General features: G+C 52.1%; 2 protein-coding genes across 5 annotated transcripts in view; both read left to right on the top strand.

Annotated features, from left to right (window-relative positions):
* The window catches only part of STK40 (serine/threonine kinase 40), a 33802-nt gene extending 16752 nt beyond the window's left edge, over positions 1-17050 (top strand). For all 3 annotated transcript variants that reach the window (XM_068917078.1, XM_068917076.1, XM_068917077.1), the window contains exons 6-12: positions 757-984; positions 2069-2121; positions 8426-8541; positions 11699-11843; positions 12234-12353; positions 13363-13447; positions 14356-17050. In XM_068917078.1, coding sequence (XP_068773179.1) covers positions 757-984; positions 2069-2121; positions 8426-8541; positions 11699-11843; positions 12234-12353; positions 13363-13447; positions 14356-14574 — 966 coding nt within the window. In that variant the 3' untranslated portion in view covers positions 14575-17050. The remainder of the gene's footprint in view (positions 1-756; positions 985-2068; positions 2122-8425; positions 8542-11698; positions 11844-12233; positions 12354-13362; positions 13448-14355) is intronic.
* A 1655-nt stretch (positions 17051-18705) lies between these two features.
* Positions 18706-21889, top strand: EVA1B (eva-1 homolog B). 2 transcript variants are annotated; one of them, XM_068917637.1, is made up of 3 exons: positions 18706-18837; positions 20388-20503; positions 20824-21889. In XM_068917637.1, the coding sequence occupies exons 2-3, from the start codon at positions 20437-20439 to the stop codon at positions 21279-21281; spliced, it is 525 nt and encodes a 174-aa protein (XP_068773738.1). In that variant the 5' UTR covers positions 18706-18837; positions 20388-20436; the 3' UTR covers positions 21282-21889. The 2 variants fall into 2 exon arrangements, with proteins under 2 accessions (XP_068773738.1, XP_068773739.1); XM_068917638.1 differs by lacking the exon at positions 18706-18837 and adding an exon at positions 18846-18932.
* The last annotated feature ends 120 nt before the right edge of the window (positions 21890-22009 follow it).

Here is a 22009-nt window from a genome sequence, read left to right as displayed (position 1 = left end):
AGCAAATTAATGTGTGCTAATATAGCACTCTTTTTAGAACTGAACTTCTTTTTTCCGATCTCTGTACTTGATCTGTTTTATGATGATTTGGTAAGAGAGGACAGATTGCCAAGAAGCCGTTTCAGCAAGTTAAAACAAACTTGTAAATGTGCTAATCAACATAAAGTCATCTTGAATGAATGAATTGTAGGGCTGTTAACACCTTCAGAGCTATTTATGGAGTGTGATGGGCTGATAGGAGTTACAATTTGGATGTTGGCGTTTTTTTTGCTTGCTGGTTAAGTTGTGTCAACAGGCTTTTTACCTGAAGCCATCTGTTCTGTATCTTAAATAAAACCAAACTTCCAACTCAGCTGTGTCCTGTTCAATGTCATGAAAGAACACCTAATTCTCTGTCTTGATTAAGATTTCTGTTAATACATTAACAATAATGAGAGTTGGTCCTTAGTACTCACAGATTTCTCTACCACAGTTTGTTTTTTTTTTCTAGGCTTTATCTAAAGATATATATCAATATCAGTATTGACATGTACATATTCATAATAAATCAGTACAGACTTTCTTTGACTTCTTTAAGTGGAGGTCTTGTGTCTTATTTTTGAAATCCCAAGTCAGGGCAAAGGTTAAGCCCTATAGCTGTATTTGCTTATTTTGAGATTACCATATAGTTATTTATTTTCTAATGCTCTGTTCTTAAATATTTATATGTCTGGGTAGTGTCCCAGAACTATTGCTCATTTCTTTGTCTCCCTGTAGGACCGCGCTTGTGAAATTATAGAAGATCTAGAAGCCAATAGAATGGTCAGAAAAATGAAGAAGCGCATTTGTCTTGTGTTAGACTGTCTCTGTGCTCATGATTTCAGTGACAAAACAGCAGATCTGATCAATCTGCAGCATTATGTCATTAAAGAGAAGAGACTCAGTGAGCGAGAGACGGTTGTGATATTTTACGATGTGGTACGAGTGGTAGAAGCATTACATAAGGTAAGATCTTTGTTATCCCTTTCAGTGCTGGAAGGCTTACAGTTTTCCCACATTAATATAATAGGGTTTTTTAATCTTCCTTGTGCAGGCAGTGGAAATGTTACAAAGGATGGATGTTTCAGCTGTTTCCCAATAACAGTGCTCTGCATAAGATAAGACCTCATGCAGCAAGCCATAGCAGAGCATTCCCTTTCCCTCCCTTCAAGTTTCCTGATGATAATATAGCATTGGTTGGCTGTGGAGAGAGGCCAGCTGGACTAAATGCAGATTAGGTGAACTGCAACATTATTAACCTCAAAAGGGGGTGGTTGAAGAGGAGGAGAGCTAATCAAATGTAGGAAACCCTTCAAGATGTTTCCTTTTGAAGTGGTATGAATCACAATGCAAGAATTGATTTTTGAGATTAAAACCTCAAGCTACAAGTTTGACATCAGTGAACTAGAAATTACTGTTACAAAAATAGATTCTACTGATGTTTGACCTTTTAATCCTGCAAAAAGTGACATTCATCCTTCCTTGGCAGAGCAATTAAGCATCTGTCTTTTGAGAAATGCTCAATGTGGAGGTCTTACTGAGCCTGAGCCCTTAAGTTTCAGGCCTGTTAATTTCAGTCAAGTCTGTTTGTGTGTCCAGATCAGCACATTTGTTTGTTCTGTCCTGACCAGAATTGAAAATGAAATACACAAAGTATCTAGAATGCAGCCTGACTAGAAACCTTAATCTACGTTATTGTGAAGTGTCCTTTTGTGTTAGATGTCGGGCTGTGACCATAATTACACTTTTTTTTCCTTGTTCTTCACCCCAAAAGCCGATGTCTATGGCTTCAAGTACTGTATTTTTTTAAATAGAACCATCATTAAATGTTGCCTTCTATATGTAGTTTAAAAGTGTTCTGTCTTCCTTAGTTTGTACTTAGGAGAAGCCAAATTGACTAAGATGAGCATTTCCCACCTGTATTTTTTTTAGTTTGAGAATGAAGACAGCATGATTTCAAAGGATAGCTAGTGTTTTTGTCTAAGTATCAAATTTAGTCTTATACGGCAAATGTGCTTTTGCTTATGTTATACCAATATATATTTTACAGAAAAACATTGTGCACAGAGACTTGAAACTAGGAAACATGGTGCTAAACAAAAGGTAAGTCTGCTGGAGAGCTGCTGTTCTTGCAGTTGTTTTATGGTTTTCCTTTCGAGCAGATATTTTATGGGGAACACAATTGAAGGCAGTGTTTGAGCAACTGTACCAAAAGGATGAGAGAAATAGAAAGCTGAGCAAAAATGCAAATTCAGCTCAAAGTTGCATGAGTACTCTCAAAAATGAATCGAGTCCAACCTAGATAGTTTGCTTCTCCACCAAACTTAGAATGGCTTCGTGGTCAGCACCTACTTCTGGATTCTGACTTCTGAAAATTCAGCGTTAGAACAAACACATGCCAAAAACATCTGGAAACAGCAGCTCTCTTTAGACATGTCTTAGTGAAATTGAATTGAAAGATTCTGTTGGTGAAGAGTTGCATACAATTAAGCATTCTAAAAACTGTTCCTTAACAGCTGGCATCCATCACTGTCACATTTTCTTGGAGATACTAAGAGCAAAAACTGTGGGAAGACGAGAAAGATTTGTCTTTTGACATTGAAACCAAATTAGTAATCCAGATTTCTTGCTAAGGAATGAATACAGGTGGATTTGAGCCCGAAATCTTCCATGCTCTTTGTTATACTGGAAACTGTTGACTCACCTTGTATAATTATTTCATGTTTGCTTTAGCTTCCCAGATTAATTTGCGCTCAGAATATTGACTCTGAGGGGTTAACTCCAAATGGACGCTTAAGTGCTAGTATTGATTCAGATGCTTTATGAGTTAATTGAAATAACCATTAATTTTACACTGTGGATGAGGGTTTTTGAAGGTTGTTTCCTGGAAGGCAGTGTTAATATTTGGTACGATTTGTGGTCTGTATAATAGAAGATGTTAGTGTAGAGGATCGTTAATGGTAACTTTTGGCTATAAAATCTCACTTCACAACTCTTGGCAACTAGCAGCTTTTTTTTTTTTTGGGGGGGGGGGGGGAGTAGGGCTGGAGAGTAGGGCTGGAGAGTGGCTAGGAATTACAATGAAGACACAAACTTATTCCATTAGGACTGCCAAGGGATGGAACAGATCTTAGTTTCATCACTGTTCTTTTCTAGTTAAGACAATGCATGTTGGTGTAGGAAAGGTCTAACGTGTCTGAGATGCCTGCATCTTTGTGGAGGCTGAGATGTGTGGATGTTGAACTGTACTTCTCGGAGTTATTCATGTAGGGGAACTCTAATCAGACTAGCCTGAAGTGCCACTCATAGGTAAATGCAGATCTATGCTACCATGGGTTATAAAAAGCATTGTACTGCTTCTCATGCAAGATTCCCTCTAAAATACAGAGTAAATGCAAAACCATTTGATTTTACGGTTCTTTGTCCCAGCAGCAAAATTTCTCTCAGTTTACAGCTGGACGATCATTCGGTACCTATTAGTCCCCGATTCTGCTAATCTTTAAAATATTTCATGTTTTGTCATTTCTCTGCTCGCTATAGATTCCATGACTAAGATCTCTTTGACTGTTTAAGCACAAGACAGACTGGAATGCGGCTGATTGTGGTGGTGGGTCACAGGGGTAATGGGAATAAATTGGCAGGAAAGGAAGGCTGAATTTGGAGCGTAGTAGGAAGCAAGACATTTGTAACCTGTGAACTCCCCTATCTCTGCAAGTTGGCAGTGCTGCCCTTGCTCTTTAGACTATAGTTCCTCTGAATAATCATTTGAAGAATCTATTTGGAAGATGTTCAGTAATAGTGTGATGACTGAACTAATCCATTTGGAGGATGTCAGCTCAGCTGTGTTTTATCTCTGGTTGCTGTTTTAGCCCTTTTCCTTGCTGCATGAGAGCTTCTAGTTCCTGTTGTTTTATGATGTTTCTGGGGTTGCTTTTGTTTTTGTTCTGCTTTCAGCCTAGGCCTCTTTTTGTCATTGCTTTTTATGATCTGTCAGGAATTGCTTAAACTTCCTGAACCAGCTTTCTCTCTGAAAGCCACCAGCACTGTTGCTTTGAGCAATGTAAACGGTAGCAGCCTCTGATGATGGGTCAGGTCTGTGCCTCGGACATGCCCTGGCTTTAGGAGGAAACGTATGCATTTAGCACTGAACACCTACTCTGTAAGTGAGAAGATGAAAATGAGGATCTCCTTGGTCAGAAATATAACAGTATGAATTTACCATCCCTTCCATGGCTGTCCCCTTACTCTGGAGAAAGTGGATGCCTGTATGCCATGGAGGATGGTGTGATTCCTCTCCTTTTCCTAGGGGTGGGAGGTGCAAATTAAGTTCTTAGAAAAAGGGAAAAAAAAGCAAACCAAAACCAAAAAAGCAGAGCATCAGCCAAAAGGGTCATAACCGAAGCGTGACTCACTCATAGCAAATGATGCTGATGCAGATCTCTGATTACTTCTCTTTCAGTCCTCTTGGAATGAGTTCCATTGCCTTGAGGGAACGAGGCCATTGTTTGTCTGCAGTTAAGCTGTAGAAAACTGGTCACCAATTGTTCCAGTAGCAAATGTGAACTTCAAAATTTGCCAAAGGATGCGAAAGATCTTTTGACTTCAGTCTTTTCCTGATGCTCGTTCAGAACTACACTCTTGCTTGGGTAACCGGCTTGCTGTTCAGAGTGCTGGAGTCCAGCAGAGCCCTGCAAAGAGGCTTCTCTGTCTGCAGTGCAGTTGGACCTTCTGGCATTGCATGCTCGCTTGTCCAAAAACGTAGCACAGGCTCTGCAGCTGGGTGAATATCTAGTCTGTGTTTTCAGTGGGATTAGCCAAGGCTGAAATATTAGTCTCCAGAATATGGTGAATAGCACAGGACTTAAAATCTGCAGGTTTGAAAAGACACCATTACTGAAGCCAATGTAGGCGTCGGTCATCTTTAGTTTGAGGTTTGACTGCGTTTTAAAATAACAGCAGGCTTGCATTGCGTTTCCAGTTGCTCCCCAAGCACGCACAAATAAACATTACGCTGCTTCCTGCTCTTACATTGGGCTTGATGTGATAGTCCCAATTCAAGCCCATCTGCGCAGCTTATTTACCTAACCAGTAGATGTTACTGTGTCCTCTCCCACCATGCTGAGAGCACTGAAGCATGGGTAGTCGGGATGTTTGAGAGCGCAGTGGTTTATGTCAGCTCCCCCTCAGGCAATTCCCAGAACGGTGTTACACCTGCGCGGTTCTGCTGTTCTGCGCTGTGCTCCGCTGGCCACCCGTGTTTAGCCGCCCTGTTCTGCTGGGTGACGGCTGGCTGCTGCTTGCCTACGCGCCATTTAAGGCTTGGAGGTTTTGTGAACTCCTTAATTTCACAGTGCACTGAGAAGTTACAATTTCATTTTAGAGCTCTTTAACCCGTTTCAAGCATAAATCTGCTCCTGTGTAATCTAGTTCTAAACTGATTTGGAATGTTTTTGTATTGGCTCTTATTTTTGCACGGAAGTAATTGATTGCTTCCTTGTTGTTTGCCACATGGATGTTCAGGGGTTAATAAAATAACCTATTAAAGCTGGAAAAAGTACTACTCGGGTTATATTCCTGAAAATGGTACAATAACCTGAAGCAGAGTTAAAGGGTTAAAATGCCTGTGCTAAAACACACATTGAGAGATGGGTAAAAACTTTGTGATTTCATAGCTTTATTATAGCAATCCAGAAATCTGCAACAGAGAACAATTTTTCTTAAAAAAAAAAAAAAAAAAGGCGTTAAGCAGTTCTGTTCACATAATTCATTCTTCACGCTAAATGAATTCCCAGCTCGGCAATCTGTACTGTAATCACCAGCAATGTTAAATCTTTGACTGTTATACACTATGTTTTAACTAGCAGTAAAATGCTATCTAAACAAAGTTCTATCTACTCTATTTGTGCTTGAAATAGCTTCTTTGTTGCCTTCAGCTGGTTTGATGCAAGCCACTGTTTACTGGTTTATAACACACTGTCTGACACGTCTTGGATGCTGTGCAGGCACAGGAGGGTCCAGGCCTCCCTGCGCAGAACAAACAGCATCAGTGCGGCATGAGTTCAGCACAAATGAGAGAGGAGGCTGGTGACAGCATACGCTATTTGGTGGCTCCTTGGAGTTTATAGTTGTCTTAGTTTATACAGTTATTAAACTGGCAAGCTAGTTCCAGTTCACATACTTTGCTATATTCTTTCAAATTAGATTGCTGTAGAGACTAAATATTTTGCACTAATTTTAAGAACAAGTGGGATTTGTTGTTTTTTCATGCCCTGTCCGATTTTGTGGAGTGAATAAAAAAAAAAAAAAACTGGAGGGGTTTGGGTTTGCAGGTTTCTAGAGTCTGTCCAAAGCATGCAGGCTTACTGCGATCACGGTGTGCTTTTTCTCCTCCCTAAGCCTGTTGAAAGGCAAACAGATTTTGCCTGTTGAAATGAACTTTTTGTTTTCGTCACAACAGCTTGTGGCTTTCAGGGCCACCTGTAAATTGTTCTAGATTGTTTCTAGTTAGCTGCTGTAAAATAAATAGCTTATCTCTTGCTTGTTTGATTTTTTTCCTGCTTGCTGGGAAGAGGCAGACTAGGGTTGCTGCTGCAAGAGTCCTCACAGAGTTTCCCTCCTGCTCTGGGCAAGGTGTAAGGGGGAAGGTATTTGAAGCTATGTCAACATATTTGTCAAAGTCATTCTTTGTACTACATGGTACGCTTTTGCTTTTTACTGGCAAGACCATCAGCTGGTAAGGAAAACCTGCCTGTGGCCTCTAAAGCAATGAGTCATTTGAAAGGGTGGGTGAAGCTTAAGAATAGATTACCATGGAGAGGACCAGTCATTTGGACTGATAGAAATGTTTGTTCTGTTCCAGACATGCTCATGAAAGACAGCCAGGTCTTTTCTATTGGCTGGAGAGCAAGCCTTAGTTATGTGTCACTCTAAATGCGAAACCATGCATGCTATTCTCCTGGGCTAATGAAAACCCTTCAGACGTTGTCCCCGGGAGATGCACGCACTGAAGCCTCTCCAGGTCAGGCTCCCAAGTAGGCAGCACAGTAGTTGAATTTTTTTTTTTTTTTTATTACAGATCAGATCAAATTTCAGTGACTAAATAAAACCAAGCAATCATGAACACTTTTGTATCCTACAGCACACTTAGTCTTTTCTTTTCTTTTCTTTTCTTTTTTAATCTTTAACAAATCCTGAAACTTGTTATTCACCCAGGGAAGACTCCTGACAGTTGAATCTAACACTTCTTAAACACAAATCTGTCTGTCTTAATAATCAGCTCTCCATTGCCAACCCACACTTGGTTTGATTTTACTTGTCTGTTAGATTTGCTGGAAATATTTCTTGATTATTTTGACTGACTTAATTCATGCTCTCAGACCCTACCTGTGTAATACTTTCAAGAATATAGAAATCTTCTAGACAGTGTTTTTCTGCTCAGTCCTTTAAGTTGTATGTCAAGAACCGAATTATCTGAGTGACATGGACGTTTTAATGTGGCACTAATTAATTCTGTAATGATCGTACTTTTCCTTGAAAAATCCGTAAATTGCAGCAGGCAATACCGTGGGGAAATAGGAGTATCTTAATACAGAAATTGTGCGTACCTGCAGTTCTCACCTTTTATGAAGTACTTAACTATGGGAGGTTTTTTGGATATTGATTAAACCTCCTCCGTTCTGCGTACCTTCGAGTAAAGAAGAGTTCTGGAGATCAGGGAAAACTGCCATGGGACGCTTGCTGCGGGTTTCTTAGGTGACGTAAGTGACAGTACTGAATCTCATCAAAGGTCCTGTACCTCAGCGAGCTCTCTGAATGGCCTGTTGGAGATTCGTAGGCAAACAGTGCACAGGGGCATAAATATGGCCGTTCTTCCTGTCAGTTATCTTCCCTCAGCTTATAGAATATGATGTCCTTGGAGGTAGTAGCTAGGAAGAATAGGGGAATATCAGCTGTTAAAATAAACATTTATTTTCTTAACAATGATGCCCTGCATGGTCAGCAAGTGCCTAAGTGCAGATCCTGGTGCTGCTGATGCCTGTAGGCTGCTCTGCTGCCGAACACGTCGTGGGAGGCTGTCCACTGTGTGGCTGCAGGGTGGGCAGGTCATTTGAGCACCCTCTGCTTACAGCCACGCTCGCACATACCACTCAGTCTGATGTAGACTTTATTCATAGCTGTAAAATAGCGTCTCTATTTCCTCTGTAAAAGAATCTTGCAAGTCATGTTGACATGTGCAGAATCCCTCCCAGCAGGATGGGGTTGATCTTATAACCACAGTTATAAGTCCACCACTTCCTGCTTCCCAAAAAGCCATGTAGACATCTCTGTTATAGTAATAATTTCCTCTGCACTGTCTGACTTGTGGCATGTTGGTCCTTGTTCACTGATACCTTCTGATCCTCCCTAGGACTCACCGAATAACCATAACAAACTTCTGTCTTGGAAAGCACCTAGTGAGTGAAGATGACCTGCTGAAAGACCAGCGAGGGAGCCCTGCCTACATCAGCCCGGATGTACTTAGCGGTAGGCAATTCGCTCCATTCCTCGGTGGGAGTTCACAGCCCCTGCACTTACTACTTTTGTTTTGTTATTTGTGGCCCTTGTCATTAAATGAAAACTATTTCTGTTCCTGTATGTAACTTGCGTTTTAAGAATCTCTTAATGAGGGTCTAGTTATAAGAATTGGTCTATTTTTCCAACTGGGAAAGCATGGAGGGAAAGAGTGAGTATAAATTTTGTCTTGAGGCTAGTCTGAACTTCAAAGCTAATTGAAAGCTGCCTGCCTGTTCCCAAATGAGTCCAAATGCAGACAAGATGTTCTTTTTCCCATGTCTGAATTTTGTTCCTGAGGCTTGACTTAAGCAGCAGGTCAATCCCTAGGCCTAAGAGACAATCAGTTCAACTTCCACTATAACGTCAGCTTCTTCCCAAGTAAGTACTGTACGAGGAGCAGTTGCTCCTCTTTCTACTTGTTTCCAGAAGGGAACTATTGGATGCCCTGGGTGCTTCTAGGCTGACTGAGGAGAGTTATTTAAAAATAAAAGAATGACCAGGCTGGGTCAGACCAGCAGTCCATCTGGCCTATGCCTCGTCTCCAGCAGAGGCTTTTGAGCAGATATCTAGGAAGGAATGGCTTTTCCTAATGTTCTTCCACCTTTTAACTGTTTTCAGTGCCTGGAACCTTCAGAGACAAATGCAGTTTCTGTGTATTTAATTGCTTTCCGCACGTTTCTCTTGAAACGTGAGCTCTAAGGTATGCTGCTGCGCTACCTGCTGGATGCTGTCAATGGATGATGTGAAACTGCGTAAGACTGGACATAATGTCGTTAGCACCAACTGTTTTCTGTATAAGTCTACGCTACGTTGGGCAGCAGCACTCGCTGATATGCCTGTAGCCAGAGTGGAATCCAGAATCCTTGCCCAGTGGTTTTTTTTGTGGCATTTGTTTGTGAAAGGATAAGGTCTTGGAATACTGAAAGCACCTCTGCAAAAGATCAGTTACTCGTTACTGGTCTTGGTTCTCTAGAGCTGTTGTATTTGAGAAATGCCCTCAGATGGAGCTAGTCTTTTCTGTTCTTATTTCAAGACCCAGTGGAATCCCCGCAGTGTATTTGTTGTCAGGGTTACAGGCGGTAGCAAAAAATGTAGCTGAGCTCTTCTGTTGTGATCTGTCAGGCAGGTTTGAGGCCGCTTCCCTCCTGAGCGGGACTCGGCCAGGAAGGGAGGCAGGGGCAGGCTGGGGAGACAGAACGTGTGGTTTTTTGCAGGCCTTTCCTGTTCTTCAGGATATCCTGAGGCCCCTGTAACCAGATGGATGATGAGCCAACTGCTCTGCAGGAGCTTGGAGCAGTTGTAACTCAACTGGCTAGTGTCTGGGAAAGGTTGCATGGAGCTCCTCCTTCCTGCTAGGCTGGGGTGCCGTTCTCTGTCCTGGATTTTAGCCCTCTGCGTGCTGCTCGGCAGCACAGCACTGCTGCAAGCACCAGTGTTTGTTTTAACAGCTCTCTGGTGGGTGGGTGATCAAATGGCCTGTCTGTAGGCCTAGTGCCACAAGATGCTGAACTCCCTGTTTTTACTGACTTCTCTGAGAGCTGAGACTGTTGAAGACGCTGCAAGGGACAGCCTAATTTATAGGGCTGCATCTTGCTGCAACGCTGGCTGGGCTGGTCTTCAGATGCAGTCGTGCTGCCTCCGACAGGAGACGTGTGTAGCCCTTCCCCTTTGGGGCTCTGTGCAGCACAATCCTGTTCTCTTGAAAAAGCTGTCCTAAAATGGCTCAGTTCTCTGTTACCCTACCCTCTGGGTTTGGAGGGTTACTTAAGGACGCTTCAAACTTCACCACCATCTTGAGGCTCTAAGAGGCTGTCCCGGGTACATAAGAATATCCTTCTGTCTGTATCACTAATATTCCTGTGTAAGAGGAAGCTAAAAAACCCAAAGAATTAATCATTGGTTTAGGTCTCCAGGAGAAGCTGTCCTTTTCTAAGAGACGGCTTGTATTTTGTGGCTACTGAAATGTCACTGCAGGAGAAGCTGGAGGAGGAGGGAGAGGTGCCTTTTTTGAGCATATAAAGCAGAGAATAATTAGTACAAGTAATGAATGCTGCAGCAGTGACTCACTGTGTGAGTCAGAGGAAGTCATTCCCTTAATCCTGTGCTGTGGTATAGCACTGGAGTTTAATTTTTGACCCTCATGCAAGCTGCTATTTGCTGATTTATTATGTGATTGAAGGGACTTTAAAGCAGCGTTTCCATCTAGCGGATTCCAGGGCGTATTGGGGTTGCAGCAGCTTTCTGGAGTGCCTGTGCCGGGGGAGGCGTCTTCTGAGCACGCTGCTGCTTCACGGCAGGCTCTAGTGACCGTGTCCTTCAGGTCCTTTCTAAATGCTGAGTCCCATCTTGAGAGCCTGAATCCGAGCGTGGAGAGTCTTAGTCTACGTTTCTGCTCAAATCTCCTGTACAGCCAGCGTGGCAGGGACTGGTGTTAACCTCAGGCCGCTGTTCACCGGTGTTCTCTCTCATCAGCGTATTCTTTTCGCACCTTCTTTCTTGTCCCCCCATTTTGTTGGCTGACCCTTAAATTCCTTTCTCCTTTGACCTGGAATTGTAGCAAGGTGCATTCGTTGGACCTGGAACGCTCAAGGGTTCCTGGCAGTGACAGTGCTGCCAGGGATGGTGAAGGAGGGTGAAGCAGGTATCTGAAGGCAGCTTCAGCATAGAGCTAGAACAGAAGGGACCTTTTGAGAAACTCACTGTTCAGTTTGTGCTACCAGTTCCTGAATGGATGCATTTCTGAAAGAAACAAAGCTGAACGGGTGCTGCTTGGACTTTGGCTCTAGCTCTAAGGAGCAGCTGTGGGCCCTTTTATGAACTCCTATACAGTGCCCTTGTGATTCTGATTACTTGATGCTCTCAGATCATACCAAGGCCCTTCAGTAAGGATAACCTTCCCCTGCAGAGAATGGGGAAATATCTGTGTGGAGATGACTGGTTTCCTTGTTTGCAAGAGTGCATCTTTGAAAGAGGTTCTTGTTGTCTTGGAATAGGAAGGGCTGAGCATTTTAATTCTGCATACGCTCCTTTTTTAGAGGTTGCTTCTGGGCTTTTACTGCCACGGTGGACCACAGAAGTCAACGGTATTGTAAAGCCTGTTGCTTTTGTCTCTCCTTCCTCCCTGCAGGGCGGCCGTACCGTGGGAAACCCAGTGACATGTGGGCGTTGGGTGTGGTGCTCTTCACCATGCTCTATGGCCAGTTTCCCTTCTACGACAGCATACCTCAGGAGCTTTTCCGTAAAATCAAGGCTGCTGAGTACACCATCCCTGAGTGAGTACAGCCTGTCCCAGGGCAGTCCTTCTCTTAATGCCTGTATAGGCAGTGCGCTGTGCCTTATTGTGGCAGCATGAGCTGGAGGGGCCTTTGGTCAAAGCCCCTGATGGTCACAGCAGAAATGAGAACAAAGGCTGTGTATGCAATAGACACCAAGGAAGGAGTGGCTGAGCTGGGACATCTTGTGCAAAGGTGAGAAAGGCCTCAGGCTGCTGGGACAGGGAAGCAACTGCCTGGTTAATTCTGGGGTCTCCTGAGTCAGAGCAGTAGTGGCTCCTGTAGCTCCTGACCGGCGTGCTGTCAGCCTGTCCATCTTGTTGCTGACTCTGCCCACCTCAGACACTGGGACAGGTGACACTCTGACTCACCATGCTTTCTCTCTCCCAGGGATGGGCGGGTCTCAGAAAACACTGTGTGCTTGATCCGAAAACTGCTGGTCTTGGATCCACAGCAGCGTCTGACAGCTTCTGAAGTGCTGGATTCTCTCAGCTCCATCATAGCATCATGGTATGTTCAAGAGGAGAAAGATGGGAACACGGAGTCTCTGGCCTCAAGTTTGTATTACTTCAGCTGTGGTCAGCAGACTGCTGCCAAGCACAGGATACCAGAGGACAGTCTGTGAAAACGGCAAAAAAGTTTTTAAAACTTGTGTCACAAACATTTCCATGTGGTTGGCAGGTGACACTGGTGGCTGCTGATGGACACAGCTGGCATGACTAGTGCAAATGCTTATCATTTGTGACAGAAAAGTTGGATTTTGTAAAGCAATAAAATTACCAAACAGTACTGGGGCACTGGAGGGCCTTTGCTGTTCTGTGTCACCCCTTTCCTCCTCAAATTTGACTTTTAAATAGGCTAATGGTCAGGATTATTGCGCATGTACATACAGATGCAACCAAAAGACAGTCATTTCCTACAAGTTTGTAATTAGCCCTGCCTTGTCAGTTAAGTAAAATCAGACGTGAGAGCTAGAGGAAGAGCAGCGGATAGCATTACGAAGAGGAACACTGCATTTGCAAGGTGGGGATAACTGTTAAGAGTAAATCTGACCCCAGGACTGGGATGAGATTCTAGTAGCATGCTCCAGCAGAAGTAGCTGCTGACAGTGTTTGCTCTGAGCAGCCCTCTGTCGTCAGCCCTTTGACCCTCGGTCTGTGCTGCACAGCATGTCCAAGCTAAGTTCTTGTGCTGTCTGCTGAGTCAGCAGTGAAACCTCTGTGATTTTTGGAGTTGTGGCTGTTTTCTCTCCTACCTAGGCAAGATGTTAAGAGTTCCACATCCTGTTTTAAAAAAAGAAACTGTGGAGATTGTAACGTTATTTCCTTCAATGAAATTTGACTGTGAATTTGGAGTGGTATGCTTTAGTAGCAGTAGCTGGTGTGGCATCTAGACAGCACTGTGCCCATGTAGCGTGCCAGCAATGGCCAGCCAGGCAGAAGTGTGACCAGTCTGTTGGGCGAGGGTGGGGGAGCTGGCACTGTGCTCTGAATTTTTAATGCTGTATTCTCACCCCTAGGCAGTCTATGTCCTCGCTAAGTGGCCCTTTGCAAGTTGTGCCAGACATTGATGACCAAGTGGCTAACCCTGAAAACCCCCAAGAGGTAGGTGTGCACCTGCACACCCTCGTGCTGCTTTCCCTTGCCCCTGCAAGCCCATCTGCTATAGAAAGAAATGGCCCCTGAGCTGGTGAGGGGAGGGTGGTGAGGACCTTGCTGTGGTAACTGCTCTAGGAGGCTGCTGTATCCATCACGATCTTGTGCAAAAGAAAGGAAGGTCTTATGCTGCTGGGACAGGGAAGCAGAGAGTATCCAGCCAACTGTGCTGTGTGGAAGTGAGCTCAGCTGACCCAAACTTTGGGGCGGTCCGCTCTCCTCCGAGATGCGTTCAGTCCCTTGTATGCAGCTGAGAGCTTGCACATGCCGGCAAGAGCCAGGAAGTGGTAGCAACACTGGCTCGGTGTCCCCAGCGCGTTCTGTAACGGGAGCAAACATCCTGTTTTCTTGCCAGTGTTATTTCATGTTGGAAGGGATGACCAGTGACCTCACTGCCTGGGGACAGTTGTCTTGGAGCTTTTGCCTGTGGCGCAGCAGCCAGGCAGGCAACGCTACCTTCAGAAATCCCTTGGCAAGCTCCTCCTCCGCTGGGCTGAGGAGGGATGTGAGTATTGTGGTCCAGCAGCTGCACTAACTCTTGAATACTTGGCAGCACTGGGGATGAGCTGCACTGAGACAATGCCCACAAGGTTTTCAGACCTCTGTTCCTGGTGGCACAAGGGAGTTCTGTGTCTTAAGTTCAGCAGCAGGTCCAGTGAAGGTGTTTTCTTTTGTTAGACTCTAGTTATCCTGTGTTAGTTCTGGACCATTGGAGGTGAATTATGGCGCGTGCTAAGAGCTGTGAGAGGTGCTTGCTGCCACACTTCCATGCTCCTCCAGACCAGCTCAACACAAACCCAACTTGCTATGGGAGCACTGCTTGTCACTGTGGCTCTGATGAGGTGGTTCTCTTGCAGGTGAAGGTGACAGAGGAGTGCTCACAATATGAGTTTGAGAACTACATGAGGCAGCAGCTACTCCTGGCTGAGGAAAAGAACACCTTGCATGAGGCCAAGAGCTTCCTACAGAAACGACAGTTTGGGAACATCCCCCCTGTGCGACGCCTGGGCCATGACGCTCAGCCCATGAACCCTTTGGATGCAGCTATCCTGGCCCAGAGGTACCTTCGGAAGTAGCTTCCCGCACATCTGAGAGCACAAGCACCATCCTGCAATCTGCCTTTCACGTCACCTACTACAGCTCAACAGCAATACTGGTGTCCCATGATGGAGAATAATGTAGCAATTCTTCTGAGCTCTGTTAAGGGACACACACTCACACTCGCTCTGGAGGGAGAAGACTTTTGAAAAAGCTAGTTTTGGAAGCAGCAATCTCTTGGCATCTTCTGGAATCTTTGTTTTTAAATCCAAGCCTAGATGACTAATCTGCTTTTAATCATGACTTTGTAATCTACCTCTCTTGTCTTTTTAACCATGCTGTTCTCTGGATCGAGCAAAGCCTGTCAGAAAGGAGAAGATTACCAAGGGTGAAGCTGGTTTGCTGGCACAAGCGTTGCGGCTGTGTGTAGTATGGAGAGTCGGCTGATTGCGTTCCCTCCATATGGTTTGAATAAGCTTAGATTTATCTGGGTTTCTTGAAAGTAAGAATTTCTTGAAGCCTCCCACTTCCCTTCATCTGCATCAAATCTTTTCCTGTATTTAACATACCACCTGGTTTAAATGTGTTGTCTAACCCTCGCTGGCTTTGTGTGGGCCTCAGTGCGCTGAGGCCTTCAGTGAGCAGCACCCAAACAGCCCAGTTGCCTGCTATGACTAATCGCTGTTCCTGAGAACACAGCCACGGTGTGAGACAAGAATTGTCATTGCAGACAATCACTGCAAGGATTTAGTCTTGTCCATAGTTATTCAAAGGTTTTGCAGAACTTGGCCCATCCTGGCCTTTGACCTCTTCTCACCTTTCACTGATTCTTTTAGTTTTGTAAGAATACATGATTTAATCTTATTTTTTCAGTAGCTTATCTAAGGTGCAGTTAAAATTGCATTAATTGGTTTAGCATTTTCACACTTCATTTGTGGTACAGATATAATATATGAGTTATAATGTGAAAAAGCTTCCCAGAATAATCTGCCTAGAATTAGAAAGGGGCTGGCTGAAGTCTCTACTGTATTTGTTCTCTAGCTTATCTTGCCATCCCAGCTCACCATGTAAACCTGGGCCTTCCTCTGCTGTCCCAGTGTGGTGCTTAGGCTGGAGAAGGATGTCCCGGTTAGTCACCTAATGCCACTGGAAAAGCATCTGACTGTGCTGAGAACAGGAAGGATTGTTTCTGAGCCTCATTTTGTGAACTGGATGCCCGTCTTGCCAGATTAACTGTTCTCACGCAAAGATCCCATGGCTCACAGTGCCCCATCCAGCTTTCCTGCTCAACCCAGAGGTTTTTTTGGATGCCTCGGTCCCCTGGGCTGGGCTGGCTACAACGTTGGGCCCCGCAGCAGCAGCAGCAGCAGCATAGGTGCTAACGTTACGCCCAGCACCAACGAGAGAGCTGGGGCGCTCTGAGCTGGGGCCGCCGGGTTTGGCACAGGGAAATGTGCTAGCAGGGACGTGCCTTGGCCCGGTCCCAGGAAGAGGTATAGACTTTGGCCCTGCTTTTTGGGGTGAGCTTTACCACCATTGACGATGCTTCTCGGAGAAAGGGATGGCATCTCTCTCCACCACCAGCTCCCGTACCTGTGCGCCTCGTGCTGGTGTGGCACAAATTACTCCTTGCTCTGCCCACGGATGCAGGCAGGGAGCGAGTAGCAGATTTATTTGTAGCTTGTTGCCTTCTCTTGCCTGAGGCTGGGGGAGCAGGCTGCGTCTAGCGTCTTTAAGCCTACGGTTGTCTTTTGGGGGGGACTCTGGTGATGGACGTATAGGGAGTGACCTGAAACTCCTCGGCAGGGTCGGGCATTATGTTCTGCCTCTGAACTCGCCAAAACAACTGGGCCGCCTGCAGGCAGTTAATTTGTGAACACTAATACAGACTAGAACAGTTGCAGCAACCCCAGCCAGCTGAGCCAGTAGCGTAAGTCTTAGCCTTATTTATTTTTCAAGACGATCGATCTGTCCGTGCACGCCTCTGTGTGAAACTGTCGCCCCCACCAGCAGCAGGGCAGGGACAGTAGCCCCAGTCTAGGGGCCCGGACCCTCGCCCCACGCCGGGGTGCCGCGGCCCCCGGACGGGCCCCCGGCGGCTCCGCGCGGGGTGGGCCGGGTCCTGCTCTCTCCATTGGGTTTTCTCCTGCTCCTCTCCCCAGCCTCGCTCCCTCCTGGTCTGTGCCCCCCCCCTCCCCCCCCCCCCCCAAACTTAAAGCAATATTCCGGGGACGCCGCGAAGTTGTATGATATTGAGTATTTCGGCAAACGAGCAATCGCCAGTAAATCGCATTTGTGTTGAAGCAAACTGGAAAACCACGGTAGCGCACGGGAGGGTTGGAGCCGCTTGCTCGGGTCTCTGTGGTAGCGATGTATGACATGCTGTAGGGAAGGATCCTGTTGTAAAAAACAAACAAAAAACAAAAACAAGGGAAAAAAGTTTGTATAAAGACATTATTTTTGTACTACATCGAAACTACTCCTGCATGTCGGCAATAAAACTTCATAACGAGAGCTGAGGAGCGCAGCGACCGCGGGGGGGCGGCGGCGGGCCGGGGGGGCGCCAGGGGGCGCTGCCCCAGGGGCTGCCCTGCCCCACACTGCCCCTCATCGCCCCACTCTGCCCCGCACTGCCCTGCCCCACACTGCCCCTCATCGCCCCGCTCTGCCCCGCACTGCCCTGCCCCACACTGCCCTGCCCCACACTGCCCCTCATCGCCCCGCTCTGCCCCGCACTGCCCTGCCCCACACTGCCCCGCATCGCCCCGCTCTGCCCCACACTGCCCTGCCCCACACTGCCCCTCATCGCCCCGCACTGCCCTGCCCCACACTGCCCCTCATCGCCCCGCACTGCCCTGCCCCACACTGCCCCTCATCGCCCCGCTCTGCCCCGCACTGCCCTGCCCCGCACTGCCCTGCCCCACACTGCCCCTCATCGCCCCGCACTGCCCTGCCCCACACTGCCCCACACTGCCCTGCCCCACACTGCCCCTCATCGCCCCACTCTGCCCCGCACTGCCCTGCCCCACACTGCCCCTCATCGCCCCGTTCTGCCCCACACTGCCCTGCCCCACACTGCCCCTCCTCGCCCCACACTGCCCCTCATCGCCCCGCTCTGCCCCGCACTGCCCTGCCCCACACTGCCCTGCCCCACACTGCCCCTCATCGCCCCACTCTGCCCCGCACTGCCCTGCCCCACACTGCCCCTCATCGCCCCGCTCTGCCCCACACTGCCCTGCCCCACACTGCCCCTCATCGCCCCGCTCTGCCCCGCACTGCCCTGCCCCGCACTGCCCTGCCCCACACTGCCCCTCATCGCCCCGCTCTGCCCCGCACTGCCCTGCCCCACACTGCCCCTCATCGCCCCGCACTGCTCTGCCCCACACTGCCCCTCATCGCCCTGCTCCACCCCACACAGCCCGGCCCCACACTGCCCCCATCACCCCGCACAGCCCTGCCCCACAGCCCGGCCCCACACTGCCCCCATCGCCCCACACCGCCCTGCCCCTCACAGCCCGGCCCCACAGCCCTGCCCCACACCGCCCTGCCCCACACCGCCCTGCCCCACAGCCCTGCCCCACAGCCCTGCCCCACACAGCCCTGCCCCACAGCCCGGCCCCATACTGCCCCCATCGCCCCACACAGCCCTGTCCCGCACAGCCCGGCCCCATACTGCCCCCATCACCCCGCACCGCCCTGTCCCGCACATCCCGGCCCCACAGCCCGGCCCCACACCGCCCTGCCCCACACTGCCCCCATCACCCCGCACAGCCCTGCCCCACAGCCCGGCCCCACAGCCCTGCCCCGCACCGCCCTGCCCCCCAGCCCGGCCCCCCAGCCCCCCGCAGCCGGCGGGGCCCCGTCCCGGCGCTGCCCGAGGGGAGGGAGGGGGCTGCGGGGCCGCCGCCCCGCTCTCCCCGCGGCCCCAGGCCCAGCAGCGCCGCCTGAGACGAGCGCGAGGGGTCTCAGCAGAGCCCATCCCCGTCCCGTCCCGCCCCGCCAGCAGCGGGAGCTCGGTGCGCCCGGAGGCAGAGGGGCAGCCGAGCCCCCTTGCTTGGGGGGCGCCCGGCGGAGGGGCCGGCAGCCCCCCGCGCCCGCCCTGTCCCGGGGGAGCGGGCGAAGGAGCGGCAGGACGGAGCAGCCATTGGCTCCGCGGCGGCAGCGCTGACCGCCGGCCTCCGCCGAACTATTTCCTGTTGCTGCCGCGTTAATGCTAAACAGACCCTTCTCTCTCCTCCCTCGCTGCCGCCCGAGTGCAGCCGGCTCCCGCCCTGCGCCGGGCCGCCCGCGCCCCCGGCCCGGTGAGTACCGCAGCCACCGCCGCGTGTCACGGCGCTGCGCCGTGCCCTGCCCGAGGCGCCCCGGCCTGGGGACACGGGGCTCGGTGCAGGAGGAGGTGGGACGCCGTGCTCCGGGATGCAGGACTCGGGGCTGTGGGACTCGGGGCAGGACTTGGTGCTCCGGGACTCGGGGCTCGGGGACGCGGGGCTCGGACTTGGGGGACGTGGGGCTGAGCGCCTGTGGCTGCAGGACTCGGGGCTCGGGGATGCAGGACTCGGGGCTCGGGGACGTGGGACTCGGGGACATGGGACACGGTGTTTGGGGACTCGGTGCAGGACTTGGTGCTCGGGGACGCAGGACTCGGACTTGGGGGACATGGGGCTGAGGGCCTGTGGCTGCAGGACTCGGGGACATGGGACACGGTGTTTGGGGACTCGGTGCAGGACTCGGGGCTCGGGGACGCGGGGCTCGGACTTGGGGGACGTGGGGCTGAGGGCCTGTGGCTGCAGGACTCGGGGCTCGGGGATGCAGGGCTCGGGGATGCAGGACTCGGGGCTCGGGGACGCAGGACTCGGGGACATGGGACACGGTGTTTGGGGACTCGGTGCAGGACTTGGTGCTCGGGGACGCGGTGCTCAAGGCTGTGCCCACGAACACGGCCGTACCCTACAGTGATGTCCCTCCCGTGACGTCCAGACACGGCCCCTGGGGCCAGCACTGTCCCCGTTGGGGACAGCACATGGGTCACCTACCCTGGTGCAGGGCAAGCGCCCGGGCCTGGCTCCTTCTGGCCTTGCCCTCTGCTGGCTCCCGGCCCCGTCACGGGGGCCCTGCGCGCTCCCGGCCCCATAGCGGGGCTCGTGGAGCGGCCGTGGCCCGGCCGAGCCAGCAGTGGGGCTGCTCCTCGGGGAGGGGGGCAGCCCCGCGTGGGGACAGCGCTGGCCGTGTTTCGGGGCTGGGGGGCGCCCCGCAGGTCTGCCCTGGCCCAGCTGCGTGCCGCAGCCCCGCTGCCTCCGTGCACGGGGAGGACCGGACTGTCCAGGGACGGTTCTGCTGATGTGTCACATTTTCTGCATTTCTTTCCTCATTCCTCCCTCCGTGGAGACGTTTCTGGGAAAAGAGCTCTTCCCCGTGCCAGGGCGGCGGATGCGGCATCACCGCCGGCCCTGCCCGGGGCCAGGGCATGGGAATCCGTGCACCGCGCGGGGGGCAGCGAGGGCTTGGGGCGGCGGGGGGGTCCCTGCACCGTGCAGGGGGGCAGCGAGGGCCCGGCAGTGCCGTTGCCCTTTGCACCGCAGTGCGGCCCTTGTCCCCGCGCCGCGGCCGGGCTGCCCCGGGGCACCATGTGCAAACAGGGGTGGCGGGAGCAGGCTGCCCGCGGGCGCCGTGCCCGGGGCCAGGGCTGGGCCGGGGCGGAAAGCTCGGCCTGGTGCAGCGGATCCGCTTGGCGCAGCGTCCCGGAGGGGCCGTATCCTTCCTGGCCCGCAGGAAGGACGTCGGGGCTGGGAGCCCCCGGCCGGTGCGGCACGGCGCGGCGCTCAGCCCCTCACTCGGGCCCCTCGTCCCGCAGATGCGGAGCGCGCGGGGCCCCCGGCGGCCCTGAGCGCAGCCGGAGCGGGATGGAGAGCCGGCAGCGGGAGATGGAGCTGCTGAGCAACAGCATGGCTGCGTACGCCCACATCCGAGGTGAGGCTGCCGGCGCGGCACGGCATGGCACGGCGCAGCGTGGCACGGCATGCGTGGCACAGTGCAGCATGACACGGTGCAGCAGGGCACGGCATGGTGCAGCAGGGCACGGCGCGGTGCGGCGCAGCATGGCACGGTGCGGCACGGCATGGTGCAGCATGGCACGGCGCGGCGCGGTGCAGCATGGCACGGTGCGGCACAGCACGGCACGGTGCAGCATGGCATGGTGCGGCGCGACACGGCGCGGGGTGGTGCAGCACGGCGCGGTGCAGCACGGCGCGGCCCAGGCAGCCCCTCAGCCCCGCTGCCTCTGCCCGCAGCCAACCCCGAGAGCTTCGGGCTCTACTTCGTGCTGGGCGTCTGCTTCGGGCTGCTGCTGACCCTGTGCCTGCTGGTGCTGCGCATCTCCTGCCGGCCCCGCGCCCACCGCCCGCCGCCCCGGCCCCCGCGCCGCCCCCGCCGGCGCGCCGAGGACGCCGAGGACACCGAGGACGAGGACGACGAGGACGACGAGGACGAGGAGGACGACGAGGAGGAGGACGACGAGGACACCATCGACCGGGCGGCCTCCGAGTCGCTGCTGCCGGTGACCGAGCTGCCGCCGGAGAGCCCCGGCGCCGGGGACGGCGCGCTGGCCGTCAACGTCTTCGCCTCGGCCGAGGAGCTGGCGCGGGCGCAGCGGCTGGAGGAGCGCGAGCGCATCATCCGCGAGATCTGGCGCAACGGGCAGCCCGACCTGCTGGGCGCCGGCGCCGCCGGCCGCAGCCTCTACTACTGAGCGCCAGCAGCCCGGCACGGCCCGGCACGGCACGGCCGCTGTGCGCCATCGGTACGAGTGCAGGCGCCGGTGCAGGACGGGTGCTGGCGCCGTGCACGCCCGCCGCGGCCGAGCGGAGCCGCCGGCCCTGGGGACAGGGCGCTTTCCCAGGCTCCCCGGAGCGCCGGGTGCCCCCCCGCCGCGCAGGAGCCGGCCGGACCCCGCCGAGACGTTCCCAGGCCGCTTCCCTCCCCGGCCAGCCCCGGACTCCGCGTTCCCACCGGAATTAGCCGCGGGCCCTTTCCAGCAGCGCCCGGCCCGCGACCCCGGGCCGTGCCGGATGCCGGCGAGGGAGGGGGCGGACGGTTCCCGGCGGAGCGGGGCCGGGCCGGCTGCGCCGTCGCTGCGGTGCGGGAGCAGCTCCCGCGGCCCCGTCCGGACCCGCCACCCCCCGCCTCCCCCGGCTGCTTTGCAAAAATAGCTCCTTCCCAGGCCTGCGCCTCCGGCCCTAACAGGATCCAGATGTTTTCCAGATGTTCTCCCAGCCCCACGTCGATGGCGGGCTGCCAGAAGGCGCCGGGGCCCGTGTCGGCCGCTGAGCCGGGGGGGGGGGAGCAGGAGGCGGCGGCGGGGGCGGCTGCAGCAGCCCGGCCGGGGGGGGGGGGGGCAGGGGGCAGGTGCCGCCGGCCGCCCGCGCCGTGGGGCTGCCCTGCCGGCGCTGCCCGGCCGCTCTGCCCTGCCCAGCGGCG

This window comes from Struthio camelus, chromosome 23 (assembly GCF_040807025.1).
Source record: "Struthio camelus isolate bStrCam1 chromosome 23, bStrCam1.hap1, whole genome shotgun sequence".
Taxonomy (NCBI): domain Eukaryota; kingdom Metazoa; phylum Chordata; class Aves; order Struthioniformes; family Struthionidae; genus Struthio; species Struthio camelus.
Note: the sequence above shows the minus strand (reverse complement) of the source record. Positions and strands in the feature narration are given on the sequence as shown.

Bases quoted from the DNA above. Each gene is read 5' to 3' on its own strand.
- EVA1B (XM_068917637.1), top strand. From the start codon at position 20,437: ATGGAGAGCCGGCAGCGGGAGATGGAGCTGCTGAGCAACAGCATGGCT. The intron at 20,504-20,823 runs GTGAGGCTGCCG...CTCTGCCCGCAG, and splicing joins TGCGTACGCCCACATCCGAG to CCAACCCCGAGAGCTTCGGG.